This window comes from Panulirus ornatus, chromosome 67 (genome assembly GCF_036320965.1).
Source record: "Panulirus ornatus isolate Po-2019 chromosome 67, ASM3632096v1, whole genome shotgun sequence".
NCBI lineage: Eukaryota > Metazoa > Arthropoda > Malacostraca > Decapoda > Palinuridae > Panulirus > Panulirus ornatus.
In genome coordinates this window covers 20,036,368-20,063,234 of record NC_092290.1, presented here as the reverse complement: position 1 = coordinate 20,063,234, position 26,867 = coordinate 20,036,368, and the positions used below count along the sequence as shown (strand labels likewise).

The window sequence follows — 26,867 nt, the reverse complement described above, 5'->3', positions numbered from 1 at the left end:
GTTGTTAGGGAGGTGAATGCAAGAGTTTTGGAAAGAGGGGCAAGTATGCAGTCTATTGTGGATGAGAGAGCTTAGGAAGTGAGTCAGTTGTTGTTCGCTGATGATACAGCACTGGTGGCTGATTCATGTGAGAAACTGCAGAAGCTGGTGACTGAGTTTGGTAAAGTGTGTGAAAGAAGAAAGCTGAGAGTAAATGTGAATAAGAGCAAGGTTATTGGGTACAGTAGGGTTGAGGGACAAGTCAACTGGGAGGTAAGTGTGAATGGAGAAAAACTGGAGGAAGTGAAGCGTTTTAGATATCTGGGATTGGATTGGCAGCGGATGGAACCATGGAAGTGGAAGTGAATCATAGGATGGGGAAGGGGTCAAAAGTTCTGGGAGCGTTGAAGAATGTGTGGAAGTCGAGAACATTATCTCGAAAAGCAAAAATGGGTATGTTTGAAGGAATAGTGGTTCCAACAATGTTATATGATTGCGAGGCGTGGGCTGTAGATAGAGTTGTGCGGAGGAGGGTGGATGTGCTGGAAATGAGATGTTTGAGGACAATATGTGGTGTGAGGTGGTTTGATCAAGTAAGTGATAATAGGGTAAGAGAGATGTGCGGTAATAAAAAGAGTGTGGCTGAGAGAGCAGAAGAGGGTGTTTTGAAATGGTTTGGTCACATGGAGAGAATGAGTGAGAGAATTGACCAAGAGGATATATGTGTCGGAGATGGAGGGAACGAGGAGAAGTGGGAGACCAAATTGGAGGTGGAAAGATGGAGTGAAAAAGATTTTGAGTGATCGGGGTCTGAACATGCAGGAGGGTGAAAGGCGTGCAAGGAATAGAGTGAATTGGAACAATTTGGTATACCGGGGTTGACGTGCTGTCAATGGATTGAACCAGGGCGTGTGAAGCGTCTGGGATAAACCATAGAAGGTTCTGTGGGACCTGGATATGGAAAGAGAGCTGTGGTTTCAGTGCATTATACATGACAGCTGGAGACTGAGTGTGAACGAATGTGGCCTTTGTTGTCTTTTCCTTGCGCTACCTCGCGCATATGCAGGGGAGGGGGCTTTTTTTTTTTTTTTTTTTTCAAAGGAAGGAACAGAGAAGGGGCCTGGTGAGGATATTTCTTCAAAGGCCCACTCCTCTGTTCTTAATGCTACCTTGCTCATGCGGGAAATGGCGAATAGTATGAAAGAAAAAAGAAAAAGTCTGTGTGTGTATATATATGTATACTTTGAGATGAATAGGTATGTATATTTGTGTGTGGACGTGTATGTATATACATGTGTATGTGGGTGGGGGGCCATTCTTTCATCTGTTTCCTTGTGCTACCTCGCTAACGCAGGAGACAGCGACAAAGCAAAATAATATATGAGTGGTTGGGCCATCCTTCGTCTGTTTCCTTGCGCTACCTTGCTGATGTGGGAAACAGCAGTTAAGTATGATGATATAATGATAATATTAGTATTTTGTTATACTTTATTGATGTCTTCCACATCAGCAAGGAAGCACAAGGAAACAAGTGAGAAATTACCCAATGCACCCACGTACACATGTATTTATGTAAATGCCCATACATGTATATATAAATACATATACATTGCAAATGAGAGTTGGGGTGAGAGAGTATCATTAGATTTTAGGGAGAATAAAAAGATGTTCTGGAAGGAGGTAAATAAAGTGCGTAAGACAAGGGAGCAAATGGGAACTTCAGTGAAGGGCGCAAATGGGGAGGTGATAAAAAGTAGTGGTGATGTGAGAAGGAGATGGAGTGAGTATTTTGAAGGTTTGTTGAATGTGTTTGATGATAGAGTGGCAGATATAGGGTGTTTTGGTCGAGGTGGTGTGCAAAGTGAGAGGGTTAGGGAAAATGATTTGGTAAACAGAGAAGAGGTAGTAAAAGCTTTGCGGAAGATGAAAGCTGGGAAGGCAGCAGGTTTGGATGGTATTGCAGTGGAATTTATTAAAAAAGGGGGTGACTGTATTGTTGACTGGTTGGTAAGGTTATTTAATATATGTATGACTCATGGTGAGGTGCCTGAGGATTGGCGGAATGCGTGCATAGTGCCATTGTACAAAGGCAAAGGGGATAAGAGTGAGTGCTCAAATTACAGAGGTATAAGTTTGTTGAGTATTCCTGGTAAATTATATGGGAGGGTATTGATTGAGAGGGTGAAGGCATGTACAGAGCATCAGATTGGGGAAGAGCAGTGTGGTTTCAGAAGTGGTAGAGGATGTGTGGATCAGGTGTTTGCTTTGAAGAATGTATGTGAGAAATACTTAGAAAAGCAAATGGATTTGTATGTAGCATTTATGGATCTGGAGAAGGCATATGATAGAGTTGATAGAGATGCTCTGTGGAAGGTATTAAGAATATATGGTGTGGGAGGCAAGTTGTTAGAAGCAGTGAAAAGTTTTTATCGAGGATGTAAGGCATGTGTACGTGTAGGAAGAGAGGAAAGTGATTGGTTCTCAGTGAATGTAGGTTTGCGGCAGGGGTGTGTGATGTCTCCATGGTTGTTTAATTTGTTTATGGATGGGGTTGTTAGGGAGGTGAATGCAAGAGTTTTGGAAAGAGGGGCAAGTATAAAGTCTGTTGGGGATGAGAGAGCTTGGGAAGTGAGTCAGTTGTTGTTCGCTGATGATACAGCGCTGGTGGCTGATTCATGTGAGAAACTGCAGAAGCTGGTGACTGAGTTTGGTAAAGTGTGTGAAGGAAGAAAGTTAAGAGTAAATGTGAATAAGAGCAAGGTTATTAGGTACAGTAGGGTTGAGGGTCAAGTCAATTGGGAGGTGAGTTTGAATGGAGAAAAACTGGAGGAAGTGAAGTGTTTCAGATATCTGGGAGTGGATCTGGCAGCGGATGGAACCATGGAAGCGGAAGTGGATCATAGGGTGGGGGAGGGGGCAAAAATTCTGGGAGCCTTGAAGAATGTGTGGAAGTCGAGAACATTATCTCGGAAAGCAAAACTGGGTATGTTTGAAGGAATAGTGGTTCCAACAATGTTGTATGGTTGCGAGGCGTGGGCTATGGATAGAGTTGTGCGCAGGAGGATGGATGTGCTGGAAATGAGATGTTTGAGGACAATGTGTGGTGTGAGGTGGTTTGATCGAGTAAGTAACGTAAGGGTAAGAGAGATGTGTGGAAATAAAAAGAGCGTGGTTGAGAGAGCAGAAGAGGGTGTTTTGAAATGGTTCGGGCACGTGGAGAGAATGAGTGAGGAAAGATTGACCAAGAGAATATATGTGTCGGAGGTGGAGGGAACGAGGAGAAGAGGGAGACCAAATTGGAGGTGGAAAGATGGAGTGAAAAAGATTTTGTGTGATCGGGGCCTGAACATGCAGGAGGGTGAAAGGAGGGCAAGGAATAGAGTGAATTGGAGCGATGTGGTATACCGGGGTTGACGTGCTGTCAGTGGAGTGAATCAAGGCATGTGAAGCGACTGGGATAAACCATGGAAAGCTGTGTAGGTATGTATATTTGTGTGTGTGGACGTATGTATATACATGTGTATGGGGTTTGGGTTGGGCCATTTCTTTCGTCTGTTTCCTTGCGCTACCTCGCAAACGCGGGAGACAGCGACAAAGCAAAAAAAAAAAGAAAAATACATTTCAACGTATACGTGCATACACAGACGTATACATATATACACATGTACATATTCATACTTCTTGCCTTTATCCAATCCTGTTGCCACCCTGCCACACGTGAAAAAGCAAAAAAAAAAAAAACCCCCCCATCCATTTCCAGTGCCACCCAGCCCCACAGGAAACAGCATCGCCACCCACTGCGTCAACAAGGTAGAGCCAGTAAAACAGATAAAAAAAGCCACATTCGTTTGCACTCAGTCTCTAGCTGTCGTGTGTAATACACCAAAACCACAGCTCCCTATCCACATCCAGGACCCACAGACCTTTCTCTGGTTTACCCCAGACATTTCACATGCCCTGGTTCAGTCCAGTGACAGCATGCCGACCCTAGTATACCACATCGTTCCAACTCACTCTATTCCCTGCACTCCTCTCACCCTCTCACTTGAAATCTTCTTAACTTCATTCTTGTACCCCCAATTTGGTCTTCTTCCTCTTGATCCCTCCACCTCTGACACATATATCCTCTCCATATGTCCTAACCATTTCAACACACCTTCTGCTCTTGCAAACACACTTTTTTCATTACCTTACATCTCTCTTACCCTTTTATTACTTACTCAATCAAATCATCTCACACCACATATTGTCCTCAAATATTTTATTTCCAACACATCCACCCTACTCCATAAAAGCCTATCCTATATCCCATGTCAAGCAACCGTGTAATATTGTTGGAACTACTATTCTTCCAAACATGCCCATATTTACTCTTTGAGATTATGTTCTCTCCACACATTCTTCATCGCTCCCAGAAGCTTTGCCCCCTCCCCCACCCTATGACTCACCCTATCCTGAGCCAGGTACCCAGCTTATCAACCAAACCCTAGAGGTGGATGAACAGCTGGGTTGACTGTAGACCGACTACTGCAACTAGGATTCATTCCTATGCACTCAACTCTGGGTGGCCCTTGAATGTGTCATGGACAGGAACGCTAACTGCTACACCTTGGGAGTCCATGTTGATATGTATATATTTGTATGTATGTAGATGTGTAGATGGATCTTTCTTTGTCTGCTTCCTGGCACTATCTCGCTGATGTGGGAAATTGCAACCAATTATAGAAATGATTATATAATATGTATTATATATTCATAATTGATGTATCTCATGTTTGATAGGTAGCACCAGGAACACACAAAGAAAGACTGTATTTGCTCACATTCATTATCTAGCTATCATGTGTAATGCATCGAAACCATAGCTCCCGATTTGCAGCCTGGCCTTACAGACCTTTCCATGGTTTCCCCCAGCCAATTCACATGCCCTCGTTCAGTCCAGTGACAGCACAGTGACTCCTATATACCACATTGTTCCATTTCAGCCTATCTTGCTGTGTCTATAGGCCCCAATCGCTCAAAATCATTTTCATTTCATCCTTCCATCTTTAGTTTGTTCTCCATCTTCTCTTTGTTTCCTCCACTTCTGACACATACATATATCCTCTTTGTCAACCCTTTCTCATTCATTTTCTCCTTGTATCCATACCATTTCATCACACTCTTCTCAGCTCTCTCAACCACACATCTCTTTTTATTACCACATCTCTTTCTTACCCTTATAATACTTACTCAATCTAACCACCTAACATATTGTTCTCAAACATTATATTTCCCACACATCCACTGTCCTCAGCATATCCTTATATACAGCCCATGCCTTGCATCCTTATGATATTGTTAAACCAGTTTATGCATCTTCAAACGTAACCATTTTTGACCTTCTAGATAGCCATCTCTCATTTCACACATTCTTCAGTACTCCTAGAACCTTCATCGCGTAAGCCACCCTATGACACACTTCTGCTTCCACAGTTACATTTGCCACCACATCCTCTCTCTGAGATATCTAAAACACTTTACCTCCTCCTCCTCCTCCAGTTCCTTTCCATTCAAACACACCCCCATATAACCAGCCCCTCAACCTTGCTAAACCTAATAACTTTGCTTTTATGCTTTTACTCACAGTTAACTTTGCCTTTATGCTTTTACTCACAATTAACTTTGCTTTAATGCTTTTACTCACAATTAAATGTGCTTTTATGCTTTCACTCACAATTAACTTTGCTTTTATGCTTTTACTCACAATTAACTTTGCTTTTATGCTTTTACTCACAATTAACTTTGCTTTTATGCTTTTATTCACATTTACTCTCAACTTCCTCCTCTTGTACGCTCTTCCAAACTCAGTCACCGACTTCTACAATTTCCCTTTCAAATCAACCATCCGTGCTGTGTCATCAGCAGACAACAACTTACGCACTTCCCAAACCCCCATCCCCAAGTGAATGCATACTCAGTCTTTTCTCTAGAACTCCAGAATTTACTTCTCTCACCACCCCATCCACAAACAGATTAAACATTGGTGACATGACACACCCCTGCCACAGACCAATCTTCACTTGGAACTATTCACTCTCCTTTCTACCTACTCATACACACATGCCTTACACCCTTGATGAAAACTTCTCACTGCTTCTTGCAGCTTTCCATCTGCACTGTATTTTCTTGAGACCTTCAACAAGGCATCTCTGTCAGCCTTATCACATGTTTTCTACAAGTCCATGATTCACATACAAATCCATCAGCTTTTCTCAATATTCCTTACACACATTTGTTAAAGCAAACATCTGATCTACACATTCTCCACCACTTCTGAAACCACACTGCTTCTCTCCAGTCTGATTTTCTGTACATGTTTTCACACTCCCATTCAATACCCTACCATACAACTTACAAGGTATACTCAACAAACTTGTATCTTTGTAGTCTGAACACTTACATGTTTCCCCTTGCCTTCATACTGTGGCACTATACATGCACTCCAACAATCCTGAGGCACCTCACCATGGTCTATACAAACATTGAAAATCTTTACCAACCAGTCAACAACAGAGTCGACCTGTTTCTTGATAAATTTAACTGCGGTGCCATGCACTATAGCCACCTTGACTTATTTCATCTTATATAAGGATTTCACCACCTTCTCTTTCTTCGCAAAACCACTCTCCGTGATTATTTCTTCATGAGACCACTCTATAATTCTTTCTTCACGAAACCACTCTCCATGACTCTCACTTCACGAACCACCTGAACCGAAACACCCTACATCTGCCACATTATCATCGAACACATCAGTCCTTCAAAATTCTCACTCCTTCTCACTTCATCACTATCCGCTTCCCCTTTTGCCCCCTTCACCAGTGTTCCCATTTGTTCTCTTGTTTTTCACACATTATTAACCTCCTTCCAAAACATCTTATTTTCCCTAAAGTTTCCTTATACTCGCTCTCCCCAACTCTCATTTGCCCTTTTTTTCAACCCCAGCACCTTCCTCTTCACCTCTTGGTGCCTTCTTTGATGTACCTCCTCATCATTTTCACTCCTTCCCATGTAAAAAGCCCCTAAATGCCTCGTCTTTTCTGTTTTACTGGTGTTTCACCGGCAACTTAACTTTTTAATCCCAACTCTCATTACCCTTTCTAATCTGCTCACCACTTAGCTTTTGCATTCCACATACATCTCTTGCACACATCAGCACTTCTCTAAATACCTCCCATTCCTCACCTACTCCCCTTGCTTCATTTACTCTCACCCTTTGTAGTTCTACTCTGAATGTCTCCTATTATTTCTTCTCATAAGTCTCTTTTCCAAGCTCATTTATTCGCACAACTCTCTTCTCACTGACACATTTTCCTTTTTTACTAAAACTTCAAATCTTCACCCTCGCCGCCACAAGATAGTGATCAGATATCCCACCAGCTGCCCCTCTCAGCCCATTTATACCTAAAAGTCTCTTTTTTACACCCCTGTTAATCAATACGTAATCTTATAAAGCCCCTTAACCATTTCTCCTACTCGCATACATATACTTGTGCATGTCTCTTTTTAAACAAGGTATTCTCAGGCACTGGTCTTTTTTCAGCACGCAACTCCACAGTTTCTTCTACCATTTCCATTTACAATCCTGTATACCCCATTTGCACCAATTATACACTCAACTGCCTCATTACTTACCTTCACATTTAAATCATATATCACTAATTCCCAGTCATGTGCACCAAAACTGCTGACACACTCACTCGACTGTTCTCAAAACACTTGCCTCTCATGACTAGGTGCATTGGCGTCAATACTCATCAGTCTCTTGCCATCCACTTTCAGTTTTACTTGTATTAATCTAAAATTTACTTTCTTACTCTTTGTCACATACTCCCACAACTCTTGCTTCAGGAGTAATGCCACTCCTTCCTTAGCTATTGTCCTTTCACCAACCCCTTACTCTACTTCCAAGACATTTCCAGACCATTCTTCCCCTTTACCCTTGAGCTTCATTTCACTTAGAGCCAGAACCTTCAGGTTTCTTTCCTTAGACTTACTTCCTATCTCTCCTCACTTCTCATCTTGATTACATCCACACACATTCAGACACCCTAATCTGAGCCTTCAAGGAGGATGAGCAATCCCCACTTGATTACTTCTGTTTCCTCCTTTTGAAATTTGAAATACAAGAAGGAGGGTTTTCAGCCATCTGCTTCACCCCCTTTAGTCAACTATATATATTCATACTTGGTTGCTATTTCCTACGTTATCAACGTAGCACCAGGAAACAGACAAAGAAAGGCATATTTGCTCTCATACATGTATATGTACATGCACATACACATTGCAGTGGTACAGAGTGGTGCACTTTATTTAGTATTTGCTGATAACCATGAGGAAAATGAAACATGATAAGTTCCCGAGTGCACTTTTGTGTAATGATCTTATTGTCAGGGGAGATACAAGAATGAGATAAAGACTTAGAACAGTCATTTGATATACAAAGAAGAGATGATACTAAGATGCCATTGGTAAACAAGTATACCTAGATGGTGGTGTTCAGGCCTGGCACCATGCCTGTCATAAAATTTAATTGTGGACAGGAAAGGGAACTGTTTAGAAATTTTACCTATAGCAAAGCTATCCAGTTTGTATAGACCTTCATTGATATTCATGTTACAGTTCTTTGTATATTTGATAATAGAAGATTCAGTTATGTATCTCATGGTAAAGGAGTTGCAGTTGACTGAATTAGTGTTACTCCAGTCAATACAGTGGTCATAATTTTTAACATGATTAAACAAAGCATTTTTGTTGCGCTACCTCGCAAACGCGGGAGACAGCGACAAAGTATAAAAAAAAAAAAAAAAAAATTTTTGTTGCTTAAGTCTAGCAAAGGTCCTTACCAGTCTGCCCATTTTACAGCTTTTACAAGGTATTCTGTGAACATAACCCACAGAATTTTCAGGCAAGTTATTGATGAAGATATTCTTTATTGTATTGTTATTGCTGAAGGCTACATTTACATTAAAGGATTTAAGCAACCTGGGAAGTAATGTACAATTATCAATAAAAGGGAGAACTAAAAGATTCTTGGTATCAAGGAGATGTTTGGGGTTAACTCTATAAAATGATTTCTTTGCCAACTTAACAGATTTATCAATGTAAGATCTTGGATACTTTAACATGGATCCAATAGAATATATAATTTCATACTCACCATCAATAAATTTTGGACTGCACATACATAATTCCCTAAAGAACATAGACTGGAATGATGATAATATAACTCTGTCATGTTGAGCTGAATAATAATGAATCTACAAACAAACAGATTTGAAACAAGTAAATCAAGATTAACCAAGGCATCAACCAGATATTCTAATTGGTCTCAACTGGAACTTTTGTGAACAAGGATGACACATCAGAACCTACCAGTTTGAAATCAAAATCAGCTTGGATATTGTTAAGCTTTTTGACTAAATATACATTGTTCATGATATTAGAATTTAATATATTACCAACTAGTGGGCTTAATAAAGAAACTATCCATTTTGATAATTTATATGTGATTTAGCCTGCTGAACTCACTATGGATCTTGCTGAGTAGTTTGGCTTATGTGTTTTGATAAGTCCATACATACATGGCAGTGAAGGGAACAATGATGAAAATCTTTTGATGAGAGAATCATTCCCTTTCAGCAATATCTTAAATTCTTTATTAAAGTGAGAATTAACTGATTTCTACTGAGTTTGAAATATGTTGTATCATCACATAAAAGATAATTGATTTTTGACAATTAACTTTTTCCATAATTGCAACTGTGTTTGCCATATTTGCTTTAGTCATATGTAGTTCATTATCTTTCTTCAGACTGTTAATAGCACTGATGAATCTTTTTAGACAATTTGGAATAGTTTTGCCAAACTGGCATTCATTACACCTTTACAAATGTTCACTTCATTGGTGATGTTACAAGATTGTTTTGTAATTTGGAAAAGCAGAGTACACCTTTACATATGTTCACCTTATCGTTGGATGATTCTCTAATTTTCCAATAGGGATAGAAATGTCTAAGTTTAGCATATACAGAAAACCCACCACTGTACGTTTGTATATTCATTATTACTCAGCTCAACATGACAGTGTTAAACTATCATCATTTCGGTTGATGTTTCTTAGGGCATTACATATATGCTGTCTGGAATTTACTGATGAGTTTGAGATGATATATTCTATTGAATCCAAGTTAAAGTATCCAAGATCTTCACTTGATAAATCTCTTAAGTTGGCAAAGAAATCATTTTATAGAGTTAGCCCCAAAGCCTCCCCTTGAATCATACCAAGAATCTTTTAGTTCTCCCTTTTAATGATGATTTTATGTTACTACCCAGATTATTTGATTCCTTTAATGTAAATGTAGTCTTCAGCAATAACAATACTATAAAGAATACCTTAATCAAAAGCTCACTAGAAAATTCTGCGAGCTGTTTTTACAGAATCCCTTGTAAAAGCTTTAATGTTTTATATTGGGCAGACTGGTAGGGATCATTATGTTGAATTAAAGCAACATGAATATAGTTTAAGAACAGGACAAAAATCAAATGCTTTGTTTAATCATGTTAAATTCATTTAGTAACTATAACTCCTTTACCATTAGAAATATCATTGAATCTTCCAGTATCAAATACACAAAGAATTGTAACATGAATATTAGTGAATATCTATACAAAATGGATAGCTTTGTTGTTGGCAGAATTTTTAAACAATTCCCTTTCCTGTCCATATGATAAAATTTTATGACAGTCATGGTGCCAGACCTGAACATCACCATCCAGGAACACTTGTTTACCAATGGCGTCTAAGTTTCATCTCTTCCTTGTATATCAACAGTTAGTTCTAAGTCTTCTATCTCATTCTTGTATCTCCCCTCACGATGTGATAATTACATGAAAGTGTGCTTAGGAACGTATGTTTAATTTTCCCTAATGGTTTTTAGCAAATACACATGTATACACATGTACATATTCATACTTGTTCGCCATCATCTATATCTAACACCATCCCACCCTGCAGGAAATAGCATTAATGCATGAAAGAAAAGAAAGAAAAAATGATAACATATATGCTCCTTTCTTCTCCCCCACACCTGATTGCCTCCTCCCGCACCAGGAAACGGGAAGAAAGGCCATGTTCACTCACATCCGTACTTGAGCTTTCATGTATAATGCATCGAAATCACAGCTCCCTGTGCACATCCAGGCCCCACAGACCTTTCCATGGTTTACCTCCAGACTTTTCATATATGCTTAGTTACTTCATGCCCCAGAAATCCCTTCCATCCATAGGAAGCTGGCCTCATCCACTGGTCAGGACCACAGGTCATAAAGTGTAGTAATTTATGTGCATCTGTATTCAGGAAGTGCATGGCACTTGAGTAAGAAGTGCTCTTTGACTTCTTTACTGTAGTAGTATCGTGGGCATGAACAGTCTTGGGATATGTTGAAATATTATTTTTTGTGTTGTAGTGATGGATGATATCCACAGCATAATCGGGAGATTGTGACTCATTTTTGTTTGGGGAATGTGGTTCCTGATTGGTGCATGTTTGATAGGTTAGATTTTGACTGATTTGGAAGGTCAGTTGTTTAGTGCTTGGCAGGTTATTTGAATATGTATGTTTTGTCATTATATTTGTACAGGCCTCCATGGTGTTGTGGTTAGCCTCACTGACCATGAGTTAGCCTGGGCTGGTCTGGGACCCCATCACAATGGATCAAAATCCCTGGTGTGGTTGTCAGCCTACACCCAACCCAGATATTCATCCTCCCCTTAGGGCTAGTTGGTAAATGGGTACCTGCTTTAGGTTGGTGTGTGTGTGTGTGTGTGTGTGCATACTTACACAGAGTGAAGACATGGGACATATATACAGGGATATGAGTCAGGGCACCAGTGGTGTATAACTCTCCCTGTACCACAGAAATAGTAATCACATCCATCCATCCACCCATCCATCCATCCATAGTCACTGTTGTGGACCCTAAATACAAAAGAAAAGAAGAGGATTTGTGTTGAATATGAAATGGATATGGACAATAAATGGTTTTCAGAGGTTTGATCATGGAAGGAATGATAAAGTAAGAGAAAAGTGTGGTTTTAAGCTGAGCATGAGAGTGAGAGCTGAAGATGGTAAGCTGAAACAGTTGGGTGCATTAAGAGAATGAGTAAAGAGAGACTGACTTTGAGGAAATATATTTTAAAAGATGAGGGAACAGATGGGGATAGGGAGACTTGTAAGGAGATGGATAGCTGTAGTTGAAGAAACAGGTATTGTGGCCTGAACAATCAGGAAGGTGAGAGTCATGCATGGTATAGAAAGAATTAGTGTTGTGGCATATGGAGACTGACATGACATGCAGCCATAGTTTGTCTGTTTCAGGTGGTATCTTGCAAAGGTAGAGAAACACTGAATAAGTGTGAAAAGAAATTGACTTGTGTAAGTATAGTTTTAAAAATTTTTAATAATAGATTGTTATTACAGGAGAGGAAGTAACAGTGATGGAAGAGGACCTGCGATTGTGTACCGTTAAACCTGCAGCAGAGGTGGATCGTCGTTTCTGCTTTGAGGTTGTTTCTCCCATGAAGTAAGTGTTTAAAGAGAAAGAGTGTCTGCTCTAAAAATCTTAGAAGAGAGAAATTATGAAATTTCCAGATTTTGGATTGATGTTTGGAATATTAGGTAGGAGCCACTGAAAACATTGCCCTGGGGTTGCTCCATGCTAGTGGCATATTAAGGGTGGGGCACTAAAAGCTAAGAAGGGACACTGGAGTTCAACAGTTACAAAGTCTCTTTTGTTGTGGTCACCCCCTTGAGGGAGTTCCCAAAGGGAGTGGGCATCAAAAATATTGATAGATAGATAGGTTGTTGAGCTCCTGAATTTTTCCCTGCCCAAGAATTCTTTTGTATAGGGCTCCTGCAGCTTCTAGGATGCCAGCCACATTCACTAAGTGGGATCACACATCAAGGAGTGTGGTTATGTTACGTGTTCGTCTGTGTGAGATGATTGTAGGACATTTGAGAAGCATCCATTGTCTTCGCTGTGGAAGTTACATTGTGGGTATGAAGGCTCTTTTAACATGTTGCATCAGGGTTTGTAATATTGGACAGATGGATGGTGTTCAGAATGTTGACTGGGAAATTTAACTCATTCATGCTTGGGGAATGTAGTTTCAGGTCGATGTACATCATTTGTGGTGAAGGTTTTTAAATTTCCAGGCACTTCTGAAAAATGGATGTTTTTTGGTGGATGGAAAAGTAGTTTCTCTCATATGAAATGAAGGAACATATTATAAGAATAGAAAAACATTAGGGAAAGAAGCAAAATAGGCTCAACCTCCTCTGGAGAAATAGAGACTTGTAGTGGGAGTACATTGCTGAAATAGCTCTAAATGCTACCACTGGTGGGAACACATTGCTGAGATGGCTTGTAAATACTACACAGTGAAGCACATTGCTGAGATAATGCTTTCCAGTGGTGGAGCACATTGCTGAGATACTTCTGTTACACAGTGGTGAGAGCACATTCCTGAGATAGCTCTTAAGTGCTACAGAGTGGTGGGAGCACATTACTGAGATAGCCCTAAGTGCTGCAGTGGTGGGAGCACTGTGCTGAGATAGCTTTAAGTGCTACACAGCCTCTGAGACAAGTGCTACACAGTGGTGGGAGCACATTGCTGAGATAGCCATTACCTTGTTTATATAGCTTTTGGATGCTTTTGGAGTGCTAGACTCCTTATCACTACTGTATTGAACAAATACTGCTTGATGTTTTATCAGTATGTATCAATCTGCTGCAAAAATCATTTGTAACCTTTGTATATGAAGGAGTTAGGTATCTTGTGCCATAAGAATCAATCAGCTGAAATTTTATAGGCAGGAAAGCATGGATTGTAGGTCTGTATGAGATCGAGGTCACCTTTAACAGTCAGTTTTAATATATGTGAGGTCTGTTTAAAGGGTTAGGGCTGGTGTTCAAGGGCATTTGTTTAATGTGTGTTGAGTCAGTACTGTGCATTCAGCAGGGTTGCACCTTAATGCATTTTACCATAACTTTTTTCTTTTTTAGCATGGTACCCTAGACTTCATCCAAAATTTGAGTTAATGTGTGTAGCAACACAGTAATGTTTTTACAGCTTGAATATTATGGTCTGTTCCAAAGTTTACAATTTGTTGAAGCCTTCCAGCACGAGGAAAGCTTCACCTTGAAAGAAAAGGTCAAAATTGTGAATAATTGGGATTGCATTGTTGGTGCTATGACCCTCATATGCCATGGCATTAAAGAACTCCATACACATGAAGACAGCTATTGTAGCCAAGATCCTGAAAGCACATGCCATATCAACCATCTTATAAAGCATTGTACAGATTATTTTTTACAGTCATGCAATCAGTGATGATTTTTCAGTGTATTTTAATGGTTTCTGGTCCCTAACGCTCCATTTAACATATATGATGTGTAGTAATATAGTGAGAGGACAAGAGCAAAGGAAGGAGTAGTGCTACTCCTGGAACAGGAGTTGTGGGAGCATGTGATAGAGTGTAAGAAAGTAAACTCTAGATTAATACGGGTAAAACTGAAAGTTGATGGAGAGAGATGGGTGATTATTGGTGCCTATGCACCTGGTCATGAGAAGAAAGATAATGAAAGGCAAGTGTTTTGGGAGCAGCTGAGTGAGTGTGTTAGCAGCTTTGATGCATGAGACCGGGTTATAGTGATGGGTGATTTAAATGCAAAGGTGAGTAATGTGGCAGTTGAGGGAATAATTGGTGTACGTGGGGTGTTCAGTGTTGTAAATGGAAATGGTGAAGAGCTTGAAGATTTGTGTGCTGAAAGAGGACCAGTGATTGGGAATCCCTGGTTTAAAAAGAGAGATATACATAAGTATACCTATGTAAGTAGGAGAGATGGCCAGTGAGCATTATTGGATTATTTGTTAATTGATAGGCGCATGAAAGAGACTTTTGGATATTGATGTGCTGAGAGGTGCAACTGGAGGGATGTCTGATCATTATCTTGTGGAGGCGAAGGTGAAGATTTGTATGGGTTTTCAGAAAGGAAGAGAGAATGTTGGGGTGAAGAGAGTGGTGAGAGTAAGTGAGCTTGGGAAGACTTGTGTGAGGAAGTACCAGGAGAGACTGAGTGCAGAATGGAAAAAGGTGAGAGCAGGGTACGTATGGGAGGTGGGCAGATTAGAAAGGGTAGTGAGTAGTGGAATGAAGAAGTAAGATTATTAGTGAAAGAAGAGAGGCATTTGGATGATTTTTGCAGGGATGTAGTGCAAATGACTGGGAGATGTATAAAAGAAAGAGGCAGGAGGTCAAGAGAAAGGTGCAATAGGTGAAAAAGAGGGCAAATGAGAGTTAGGGTGAGAGAGTATCATTAAATTTTAGGGAGAATAAAAAGATGTTTTGGAAGGAGGTAAATAAAGTGCGTAAGACAAAAGAACAAATGGGAACATCGGTGAAGGGGGCTAATGGGGAGGTGATAACAAGTACTGGTGATGTGAGAAGATGGAGTGAGTATTTTGAAGGTTTGTTGAATGTGTTAGATGATAGAGTGGTAGATATAGGGTGTTTTGGTAGAAGTGGTGTGCAAAGTGAGAGGGTCAGGGAGAATGATTTGGTAAACAGAGAAGAGGTAGTGAAAGCTTTGCGGAAAATGAAAGCCGACATGGTGGCAGGTTTGGATGGTATTGCAGTGGAATATATTAAACAAGGGGGTGACTGTGTTGTTTACTGGTTGGTGAGGATATTCAATGTATGTATGGCTCGTGGTGAAGTGCCTGAGGATTGGCGAAATGCATGCATAGTGCCATTGTACAAAGGCAAAGGGGATAAAGGTGAGTGTTCAAATTACAGAGGTATAAGTTTGTTGAGTATTCCTGGTAAATTGTATGGGAGGGTATTGATTGAGAGGGTGAATGCATGTACAGAGCATCAGATTGGGGAAAAGTAGTGTGATTTCAGAAGTGGTAGAGGATGTGTGGATCAGGTTGTTTGCTTAGAAGAATGTATGCGAGAAATACTTAGAAAAGCAAATGGATTTCTATGTAGGATTTATTGATCTGGAGAAGGCACAAGATAGAGTTGATAGAGATGCTTTGTGGAAGGTATTAAGTGTATATGATGTGGGAGGTAAGTTGCTAGAAGCAGTGAAATGTGTTTATGGAAGATGTAAGGCATGTGTACGTGTAGGAAGAGAGGAAAGTGATTGGTTCTCGGTATATGTCGGTTTGTGACGGGTGCATGATGTCTCCATGGTTGTTTAATTTGTTTATGGGTGGGGTTGTTAGGGAGATGAATGCCAGAGTTTTGGAGAGAGGGGCAAGTATGCAGTCTGTTGTGGATGAGAGAGCTTGGGAAGTGAGTCAGGTGTTGTTTGCTGATGATACAATGCTGGTCGCTGATTCAGGTGAGAAACTGCAGAAGCTGGTGACTGAGTTTGGTAAAGTGTGTGAAAAAAGAAAGCTGAGAGTAAATGTGAATTAGAGTAAGGTTATAAGGTACAGTAGGGTTTAGGGACAAGTGAATTGGGAGATAAGTTTGAATGGAGAAAAACTGGAGGAAGTGAAGTGTTTTAGATATCTGGGAGTGGATTTGTCAGCGGATGGAACCATGGAAGCGGAAGTGGTCACAGGGTGGGGAAGGGGGTGAAAGTTCTGGGAGCGTTGAAAAATGTGTGAAAGGCAAGAACGTTATCTTGGAAAGCAAAAATTGGTATGTTTGAAGGAATAGTGATTCCAACAATGTTATATGGTTGCGAGGCGTGGGCTATATACAGGGTTGTGCAAAGGAGGGTGGATACGTTGAAAATGAGATGTTTGAGGACAATATGTGGTGTGAGGTGGTTTGATTGAGTAAGTAATGAAAGGGTAAGAGAGATGTGTGGTAAAGGGAAGAGTGTGGTTGAGAGAGCAGGAGAGGATGTACTGAAATGGTTTGGTCACATGGAGAGAATGAGTGAGGAAAGATTGAAAAAGAGGGTATACGTCAGAGGTGGAGGGAACGAGGAGAAGTGGGAGACCAAAGTGGAGGTGGAAAGATGGAGTTAGATAAATTTTGAGCGATTGGGGCCTGAACATGCAGGAGGGTGAAAGGCGTGCAAGGAATAGAGTGAATTGGAACGCTGTGGTATACTGGGGTTGACTTGCTGTCAGTGGATTGAATCAGGGCATGTGAAGCGTCTGGGTTAAACCATGGAAAGTTGTGTGGGGCTTGGATGTGGAAAGGTAGCTGTGGTTTTGGTGCATTATACATGACAGCTAGAGACTGAGCATGAACGAATGTGGCCTTTGTTGTCTTTTCCTAGCGCTACCTTGCGTGCTTGCGGGGGAGGGGTTGTCATTCCATTTGTGGCGGGGTGGTGCCGGGAATGAGTAGAGGCAGCATGTGTGAACTATGTGCATATGTATATATGTTGGAAAGAATCACAATTTTGCGCGTGATCAAGATATTCCTACGAGTCCTCGGGGAAAATGAAACACAAAAAGTTTTCGTGTTTCATTTTCCCCGTGGACTTGTAGGAATGTATATATGTATATGTCTGTGTATAGAATGAAAAAAGTTGAGAACACAGGACGTAAGGGGGGTGGGGGAGGAATGGGATGTATTTAGGGAAGCAGTGATGGCTTGCGCAAAAGATGCTTGTGGCATGAGAAGCGTGGGAGGTGGGCAGATTAGAAATGGTAGTGAGTAGTGGGATGAAGAAGTAAAATTATTAGTGAAAGAGAAGAGAGAGGCATTTGGACGATTTTTGCAGGGAAATAATGCAAATGAGTGGGAGATGTATAAAAGAAAGAGGCAGGAGGTCAAGAGAGAGGTGCAAGAGGTGAAAAGGAGGGCAAATGAGAGTTGGGGTGAGAGAGTATCAGTAAATTTTAGGGAGAATAAAAAGATGTTTTGAAAGAGGTTAATAAAGTGCGTAAGACGAGGGAACAAATGGGAACTTCAGTGAAGGGGGCAAATGGGGAGGTGATAACAAGTAGTGGTGATGTGAGAAGGAGATGGAGTGAGTATTTTGAAGGTTTGTTGAATGTGTTTGATGATAGAGTGGCAGATATAGGGTGTTTTGGTCGAGGTGGTGTGCAAAGTGAGAGGGTTAGGGAAAATGATTTGGTAAACAGAGAAGAGGTAGTAAAAGCTTTGCGGAAGATGAAAGCCGGCAAGGCAGCGGGTTTGGTTGGTACTGCAGTGGAATTTATCAAAAAAGGGGGTAACTGTATTGTTGACTGGTTGGTAAGGTTATTTAATGTATGTATGACTCATGGTGAGGTGCCTGAGGACTGGCGGAATGCTTGCATAGTGCCATTGTACAAAGGCACAGGGGATAAAAGTGAGTGCTCAAATTACAGAGGTATAAGTTTGTTGAGTATTCCTGGTAAATTATATGGGAGGGTATTGATTGAGAGGGTGAAGGCATGTACAGAGCATCAGATTGGGGAAGAGCAGTGTGGTTTCAGAAGTGGTAGAGGATGTGTGGATCAGGTGTTTGCTTTGAAGAATGTATGTGAGAAATACTTAGAAAAGCAAATGGATTTGTATGTAGCATTTATGTATCTGGAGAAGGCATATGATAGAGTTGATAGAGATGCTCTGTGGAATGTATTAAGAATATATGGTGTGGGAGGCTAGTTGTTAGAAGCAGTGAAAAGTTTTTATCAAGGATGTAAGGCATGTGTACGTGTAGGAAGAGAGGAAAGTGATTGGTTCTCAGTGAATGTAGGTTTGTGGCAGGGGTGTGTGATGTCTCCATGGTTGTTTAATTTGTTTATGGATGGGGTTGTTAGGGAGGTGAATGCAAGAGTTTTGGAGAGAGGGGCAAGTATGAAGTCTGTTGTGGATGAGAGAGCTTGGGAAGTGAGTCAGTTGTTGTTCGCTGATGATACAGCGCTGGTGGCTGATTCATGTGAGAAACTGCAGAAGCTGGTGACTGAGTTTGGTAAAGTGTGTGAAAGAAGAAAGTTAAGAGTAAATGTGAATAAGAGCAAGGTTATTAGGTACAGTAGGGTTGAGGGTCAAGTCAATTAGGAAGTAAGTTTGAATGGAGAAAAACTGGAGGAAGTAAAGTGTTTTAGATATCTGGGAGTGGATCTGGCAGCGGATGGAACCATGGAAGCGGAAGTGGATCATAGGGTGGGGGAGGGGGGATGGGTGATCCTGGGAGCCTTGAAGAATGTGTGGAAGTCGAGAACATTATCTCGGAAAGCAAAAATGGGTATGTTTGAAGGAATAGTGGTTCCAACAATGTTGTATGGTTGCGAGGCGTGGGCTATGGATAGAGTTATGCGCAGGAGGATGGATGTGCTGGAAATGAGATGTTTGAGGACAATGTGTGGTGTGAGGTGGTTTGATCGAGTAAGTAACGTAAGGGTAAGAGAGATGTGTGGAAATAAAAAGAGCGTGGTTGAGAGAGCAGAAGAGGGTGTTTTGAAATGGTTGGGCACATGTAGAGAATGAGTGAGGAAAGATTGACCAAGAGGATATATGTGTCGGAGGTGGAGGGAACGAGGAGAAGTGGGAGACCAAATTGGAGGTGGAAAGATGGAGTGAAAAAGATTTTGTGTGATTGGGGCCTGAACATGCAGGAGGGTGAAAGGAGGGCAAGGATTAGAGTGAATTGAATCGATGTGGTATACCGGGGTTGACGTGCTGTCAGTGGATTGAATCAGGGCATGTGAAGCGTCTGGGGTAAACCATGGAAAGCTGTGTAGGTATGTACATTTGCGTGTGTGGACGTGTATGTATATACATGTGTATGGGGGTGGGTTGGGCCATTTCTTTCGTCTGTTTCCTTGCGCTACCTCGCAAACGCAGGAGACAGCGACAAAGCAAAAAAAAAAAATTGATTGAGGGGTGAAGGCATGTACAGAGCATCAGATTGGGGAAGAGCAGTGTGGTTTCAGAAGTGGTAGAGGATGTGTGGATCAGGTGTTTGCTTTGAAGAATGTATGTGAGAAATACTTAGAAAAGCAAATGGATTTGTATGTAGCATTTATGTATCTGGAGAAGGCATATGATAGAGTTGATAGAGATGCTCTGTGGAATGTATTAAGAATATATGGTGTGGGAGGCTAGTTGTTAGAAGCAGTGAAAAGTTTTTATCAAGGATGTAAGGCATGTGTACGTGTAGGAAGAGAGGAAAGTGATTGGTTCTCAGTGAATGTAGGTTTGTGGCAGGGGTGTGTGATGTCTCCATGGTTGTTTAATTTGTTTATGGATGGGGTTGTTAGGGAGGTGAATGCAAGAGTTTTGGAGAGAGGGGCAAGTATGAAGTCTGTTGTGGATGAGAGAGCTTGGGAAGTGAGTCAGTTGTTGTTCGCTGATGATACAGCGCTGGTGGCTGATTCATGTGAGAAACTGCAGAAGCTGGTGACTGAGTTTGGTAAAGTGTGTGAAAGAAGAAAGTTAAGAGTAAATGTGAATAAGAGCAAGGTTATTAGGTACAGTAGGGTTGAGGGTCAAGTCAATTAGGAAGTAAGTTTGAATGGAGAAAAACTGGAGGAAGTAAAGTGTTTTAGATATCTGGGAGTGGATCTGGCAGCGGATGGAACCATGGAAGCGGAAGTGGATCATAGGGTGGGGGAGGGGGGATGGGTGATCCTGGGAGCCTTGAAGAATGTGTGGAAGTCGAGAACATTATCTCGGAAAGCAAAAATGGGTATGTTTGAAGGAATAGTGGTTCCAACAATGTTGTATGGTTGCGAGGCGTGGGCTATGGATAGAGTTATGCGCAGGAGGATGGATGTGCTGGAAATGAGATGTTTGAGGACAATGTGTGGTGTGAGGTGGTTTGATCGAGTAAGTAACGTAAGGGTAAGAGAGATGTGTGGAAATAAAAAGAGCGTGGTTGAGAGAGCAGAAGAGGGTGTTTTGAAATGGTCTGGGCACATGTAGAGAATGAGTGAGGAAAGATTGACCAAGAGGATATATGTGTCGGAGGTGGAGGGAACGAGGAGAAGTGGGAGACCAAATTGGAGGTGGAAAGATGGAGTGAAAAAGATTTTGTGTGATTGGGGCCTGAACATGCAGGAGGGTGAAAGGAGGGCAAGGATTAGAGTGAATTGAATCGATGTGGTATACCGGGGTTGACGTGCTGTCAGTGGATTGAATCAGGGCATGTGAAGCGTCTGGGGTAAACCATGGAAAGCTGTGTAGGTATGTACATTTGCGTGTGTGGACGTGTATGTATATACATGTGTATGGGGGTGGGTTGGGCCATTTCTTTCGTCTGTTTCCTTGCGCTACCTCGCAAACGCAGGAGACAGCGACAAAGCAAAAAAAAAAAATTGATTGAGAGGGTGAAGGCATGTACAGAGCATCAGATTGGGGAAGAGCAGTGTGGTTTCAGAAGTGGTAGAGGATGTGTGGATCAGGTGACTGCTTTGAAGAATGTATGTGAGAAATGCTTAGAAAAGCAAATGGATTTGTATGCAGCATTTATGGATCTGGAGAAGGCATATGATAGAGTTGATAGAGATGCACTGTGGAAGGTATTAAGAATATATGGTGTGGGAGGCAAGTTGTTAGAAGCGGTGAAAGGTTTTTATCGAGGATGTAAGGCATGTGTATGTGTAGGAAGAGAGGAAAGTGATTGGTTCTCAGTGAATGTAGGTTTGCGGCAGGGGTGTGTGATGTCTCCATGGTTGTTTAATTTGTTTATGGATGTGGTTGTTAGGGAGGTGAATGCAAGAGTTTTGGAGAGAGGGGCAAGTATGCAGTCTGTTGTGGATGAGAGGGCTTGGGAAGTGAGTCAGTTTTTGTTCGCTGATGATACAGCTGATTCGGGTGAGAAACTGCAGAAGCTGGTGACTGAGTTTGGTAAGGTGTGTGAAAGAAGAAAGCTGAGAGTAAATGTGAATAAGAGCAAGGCTATTAGGTACAGTAGGGTTGAGGGACAAGTCAATTGGGAGGTAAGTTTGAATGGAGAAAAACAGAGGAAGTGAAGTGTTTTAGATATCTAGGAGTGGATTTGGCAGTGGATTGAACCATGGAAGCTGAAGTGAGTCACAGTGTGGGGGAAGGGGCAAAGGTTCTGGGAGCATTGAAGAATGTGTGGAAGGCGAGAACATTATCTCGGAAAGCAAAAATGGGTATGTTTGCAGAAACTGTGGTTCCAACGATGTTATATGGTTGCAAGGCGTGGGCTATAGATAGGGCTGTGTGGAGGAGGATGGATGTATTGGAAATGAGATGTTTGAGGACAATATGTGGTGTGAGGTGGTTTGATAGAGTAAGTAATGAAAGGGTAAGAGAGATGTGTGTTAATGAAGAGGGTGTAGTTGAGAGAGGAGAAGAGGGTGTATTGAAATGGTTTGGTCACATGGAGAGAAGGAGTGCGGAAAGATAGACAAAGAGGATATATGTGTCTGAGGTGGAGGGAATGAGGAGAAGTGGAAGACCAAATTGGAGGTGGAAGGAAGGAGTGAAAAAGATTTTAAGCGATCAGGGCCTGAAGATACAGGAGGGTGACAGGCGTGCAAGAAATAAGAGTGAATTGGAACGATGTGGTATACCGGGGTTGACATGCTGTCAGTGGATTGAACCAGGGCATGTGAAGTGTCTGGGGTATACCATGGAAAGTTTTGTGGGGCCTGGATGTGGAAAGGGAGCTGTGGTTTCGGTGCATTATACATGGCAGCTAGGGACTGAGTGTAAACAAATGTGGCCTTTGTTGTCCTTTCCTAGTGCTACCTTGCGCATGTGTGGGGGGGAGGGGGGTGTCATATCCTGTGTGGCAGGGTGGCGATGGGAATGAATAAAGGCAGCAAGTATGAAGTATATACATGTGTATATATGTATATGTCTGTGTATGTATATACATGTATGCATTGAAATGTATAGGTATGTATATGTGCGTGTGTGGACGTGTATGTATATACATGTGTATGTGGGTGGGTTAGGCCATTCTTTCGTCTGTTTTCTTACACTACCTCGCTAACGTGGGAGACAGCAACAAAGTATGATAAAGTATAGTTCATATGTTTTGTGTTGTTACCTCACTGACGTGGGAAACTGTGATCAAGTATAATAATAAAAAGATAGTGAGGCATTAGAAAAACTATATGTTAGGATGAATCAGTGAGAAAGTGATGTGGTCCATATTACTGCAAAAACAGTCAATGTGCAGGGTGCATATCATTGGTGACAAACATGATAGGGAACTTACAAGATTAAGTTAGGAAGACTTGTCAGCTAGCAGGAGTTCAGGAAAGGAAGATTCTGACTTGGAATATTTTAAGTTTACTGTAAGATAAAGTATAGGATGATCGGAACATAATTCTTGATTGGGATTCCTTAGTTAGGGATTAGGTTCATGTATTCTGTGTTTAGGGGAAGAGGAGAAGAAATTTGTGAAATGCTCTGGGGAAGTTTGGTGTCATTGTCTCAAACACTTCCATGGATTCATTATTTTTCAGGTGATGACAAACAATATAGTCAATGGGAAGTCAAAAGAAATTTTAACAAAGTACAGGAATCTCATTTGTAAGTTGGAAGAGAGCTGTAAAAATTAGTCACACTAGGAGTGCTGACCACATATGATGCAAATGCTTGGGATAAACAGTAGAGTTGAGGCTTTTTGTAGGAAGGAGGAAAATGTCTGTAGATACGTGGGATCATTTTAACTGAGATAGAAGCCTCTTTGTCATGAATAGACTCTTCTTGAATAGGAAAAGCCTCTGTTGGTAGTGTTAGACGAGAATGTCAGGCACTTATTTTTTCTATAGAAATAAACTAGTTAGGTACTCAGAACATATGAAAACTAAAAGAGGGATTCAGGATAAGAGGAAACATTGCACATTAGTAAACCTAGAGGTCAGAGCCCTGGCACAGGATAGGAACAAGGAAAGAAGGGAACACTACAAAATAGAACACTTAGTGGTTAATTCTCAGGTAGTAGAAGTAATTTTGCAGGTAGTGGCAGAGGACAGGCTGCTGGAGGTGCATGAAGGAATGGGTCAGCTGGCACTGCCATTTGGGAATGAGGCAGGTTTGGGGAAAGGGCAGACTGTGGCAGCATGAGATCTTTTCCCAAGTGGAAGCAGGGAACAAGGCAGGTAACGAATAGAATTGGACAGTTCAAGTCAAGGTTATGGATTTTGTTTTCACAGGCAGACTCCTACTGCTACTGCTGCACATATACCTACCAGTGAAAAAAGTCTTATCCCTTTATTGGGATATTTTATGTTAACACTCGGAGTATTCATAACAAATTTTGGGAGTTAGGGACAACACTATTGGAAGATTATGATATAATTGGTATTTGGGAATCTTGGCTAGATATTAGGAAAGAGAGATTTCCCTGTTGAATATGCCATTTCTGGGTACACTATATATAATGGTGATTTGGGAAGTAAAGTAGGCAGTGGTGTTTTGCTTTTTGTTAAAGATTCTCTAAATCGTGTGTTGAAAAATGTTGTTGCTGCTTACAGAATTGACTTCATTATTGTACAAATCAAAGATAAGTTTTGAAGGAAAATAACAATAGGATTAGTACATAGACCCCCAGCACCTGAGGTAGAAGAAAGTTTGTATGATCTGATCATAGAAATTAGAAATGAAAGTGATTTGATCATAGTAGATTTTACCATGCCATTATCAAGTGGGGAGAACCCCTTACCAGTAGCTCAGGGAGTTGTCTTTACCTAAATCTGCTTGATAGTGCCATAATACAATTAGTAGATAAACCTACATCTGACTAGATTATATTAGATTAAGGTCTTGCTACAGATAGGATCGTGTTAACAACATTGAAGTTGAAGAAAAGTTTGGTACAGGTGCTCCTCAGCAAATTACTTTTAAGATAAGTTTCAACATTGCCTCTTAATGCTCGTCAGTATGTCGCAAAAGATGCCAAATTTAAGACGTGCAAATTTTAAAGATCTTCGCATTGCTCTTGACAGGCAAACTTAGGCTGATATGATAAATGAAAGCACTGTTGACATAACTTGGAAGAGTTTTTGTAAAACCTTCAAAGCATTAGAGGGAAGATTTGTGCCAACATGTAGTGGGTAGTCTTATTCCAATATGAAGCCAAAATGGTGGAACGATGACATAAAGAAATGTCTGTTGTTCAAGAAAGCAGCACATAAGAACCTTAAAGAGACCAGTAACTAGCTTGATAAGCAAATTATGTAAGTTTGTTTAGAGAAAGTAAACATCAGTATGAAGCATATATTGCAGAAAATAGCAAAAGAAACCCAAGAGAGTTGTATGGTTATGATAGAAACAAGAGAGTCATTACCCATTCAGATGGTCCTTTGATAACTGAAAATGTTTTCTTTCATGACAGTTAAGACATGGTAGTGATTTTGAATTACTTCATGTTTGTATTTGCAATTGAAGATACAGCTTATGTCCTGAGGAAAACATATTGTGACAGGTGGATATAAGAGTTAAAGATATAGTATCAGCATTAAATGAAACAGAAATATAAAACTGTAGGCCCAGATAAGTTTTATCCAAGGACAGTGAAAGTGGCAGAAAATAAGATAGTTAAAACCCTTGACTATTCTCTTGAAAAAAGTCACCTGCTTTAGGAAAAGCCCTAGAGGAATGGAAGCTTCCTAATGTAACATCCATTTTCAAAAAGTTAATAAATCACTGCCCAAAAATTGTTGTCCATCATACTAATATCTGTAGTTGGTAAACTAATGGAAATCATCATTTAGGATAAGATTGTGAACCATTTAGAGGACCAGCACTCAATTAGTAACTCACAGCTCAGCGTGGTTTTTGACAAAATTGTTCATGTCTGACAAATCTGCCTGATTTTGTTAATGATAAAACTAACATATGATGATCTATCTAGGTTTTCAAAATGCATTTGATAAAGTTTCACATCAAAGGTAACTAACTAAAGTCACATGGTAGAGATAGGGTTGTACTGAATTCATTGGTTAGGAAACTGATTAACTGGCCTTAAAAAAATTGTTGTGGTTAATGGTCACACCTCAGAATGGTTGAATATAGCAAGTAGTTTACCATTAGGATGAGTCTTGGGACCAGTTCTCTTTATAGTATGTAATAAAGATATTGATAATGGGCTGCATTGGAAGATGTCAGAATAAATCTCCAGCATAAATTGATTGTCTGCAGCTTTGAACAGACACTCAGAGACTGATGGACTGGGCTCATAAGTGGCAAATTAAAATTGACATTGATAAGTGCAAAGTTTTACCTACAATATGAATTCTTTTGAACTGCAAAAGGTAAATGGGGGAAAAGACTTGGATGTAATAATCTCTGGTAATCTAAAGCCAAGTGAATGAACAGAGAAGCAGTTGAAAAGGTGAACAGAATTCTTGGATTTATAGGTAGGGCTATAGAATTTAAGTCCAAGGAAATTATCCTTACTCTTTACAAGTCACTTATGTGTCCCCATCTTGAATATTGTGCTACATTTTGATCACCATACTTGAGGAAAGATGTAGAGGGAATGGAGTAAGTATAATTGAAAGCCAATCGAATGACTTAATTCTATTCAGTTTTGAAAAGGAAAGGTTTAGGGGTGATTTGATATGGATATTCAAAATTATCAAAAGCTATGATGATCTCAATGTAATGACTTGCGTATGCATAGATTTATCCGATATCATTCATGGCAATGGTGATAAAATTGTGGGCAAATGCTTTACCTCGAATAAGGCAAAATACTTTTTGTTCAACAGGATTGCTAATATATGTACTGATTTACCAATTAGAGTTGTTGAAAGTAACACCATAGATATGTTTAAGAATAGACTTGAAAAGAATTTCACTTCAAATCCATGACTGACAGTATTTCCACCTCCTTAGGTACATGGAAAGTTTATAATGTTTGTGACTTTCAGTATGTATGTATTTTTA

The 26,867-nt window shown here is 40.6% G+C and overlaps 1 protein-coding gene across 2 annotated transcripts in view; it reads left to right on the top strand.

The window, feature by feature from the left end:
* CenB1A (Centaurin beta 1A) overlaps positions 1 to 26,867 on the top strand; it is a 243,769-nt gene that overhangs the window by 154,851 nt on the left and 62,051 nt on the right. For both annotated transcript variants that reach the window (XM_071658690.1, XM_071658691.1), the window contains one exon: positions 12,504 to 12,606. In XM_071658690.1, coding sequence (XP_071514791.1) covers positions 12,504 to 12,606 — 103 coding nt within the window. The remainder of the gene's footprint in view (positions 1 to 12,503; positions 12,607 to 26,867) is intronic.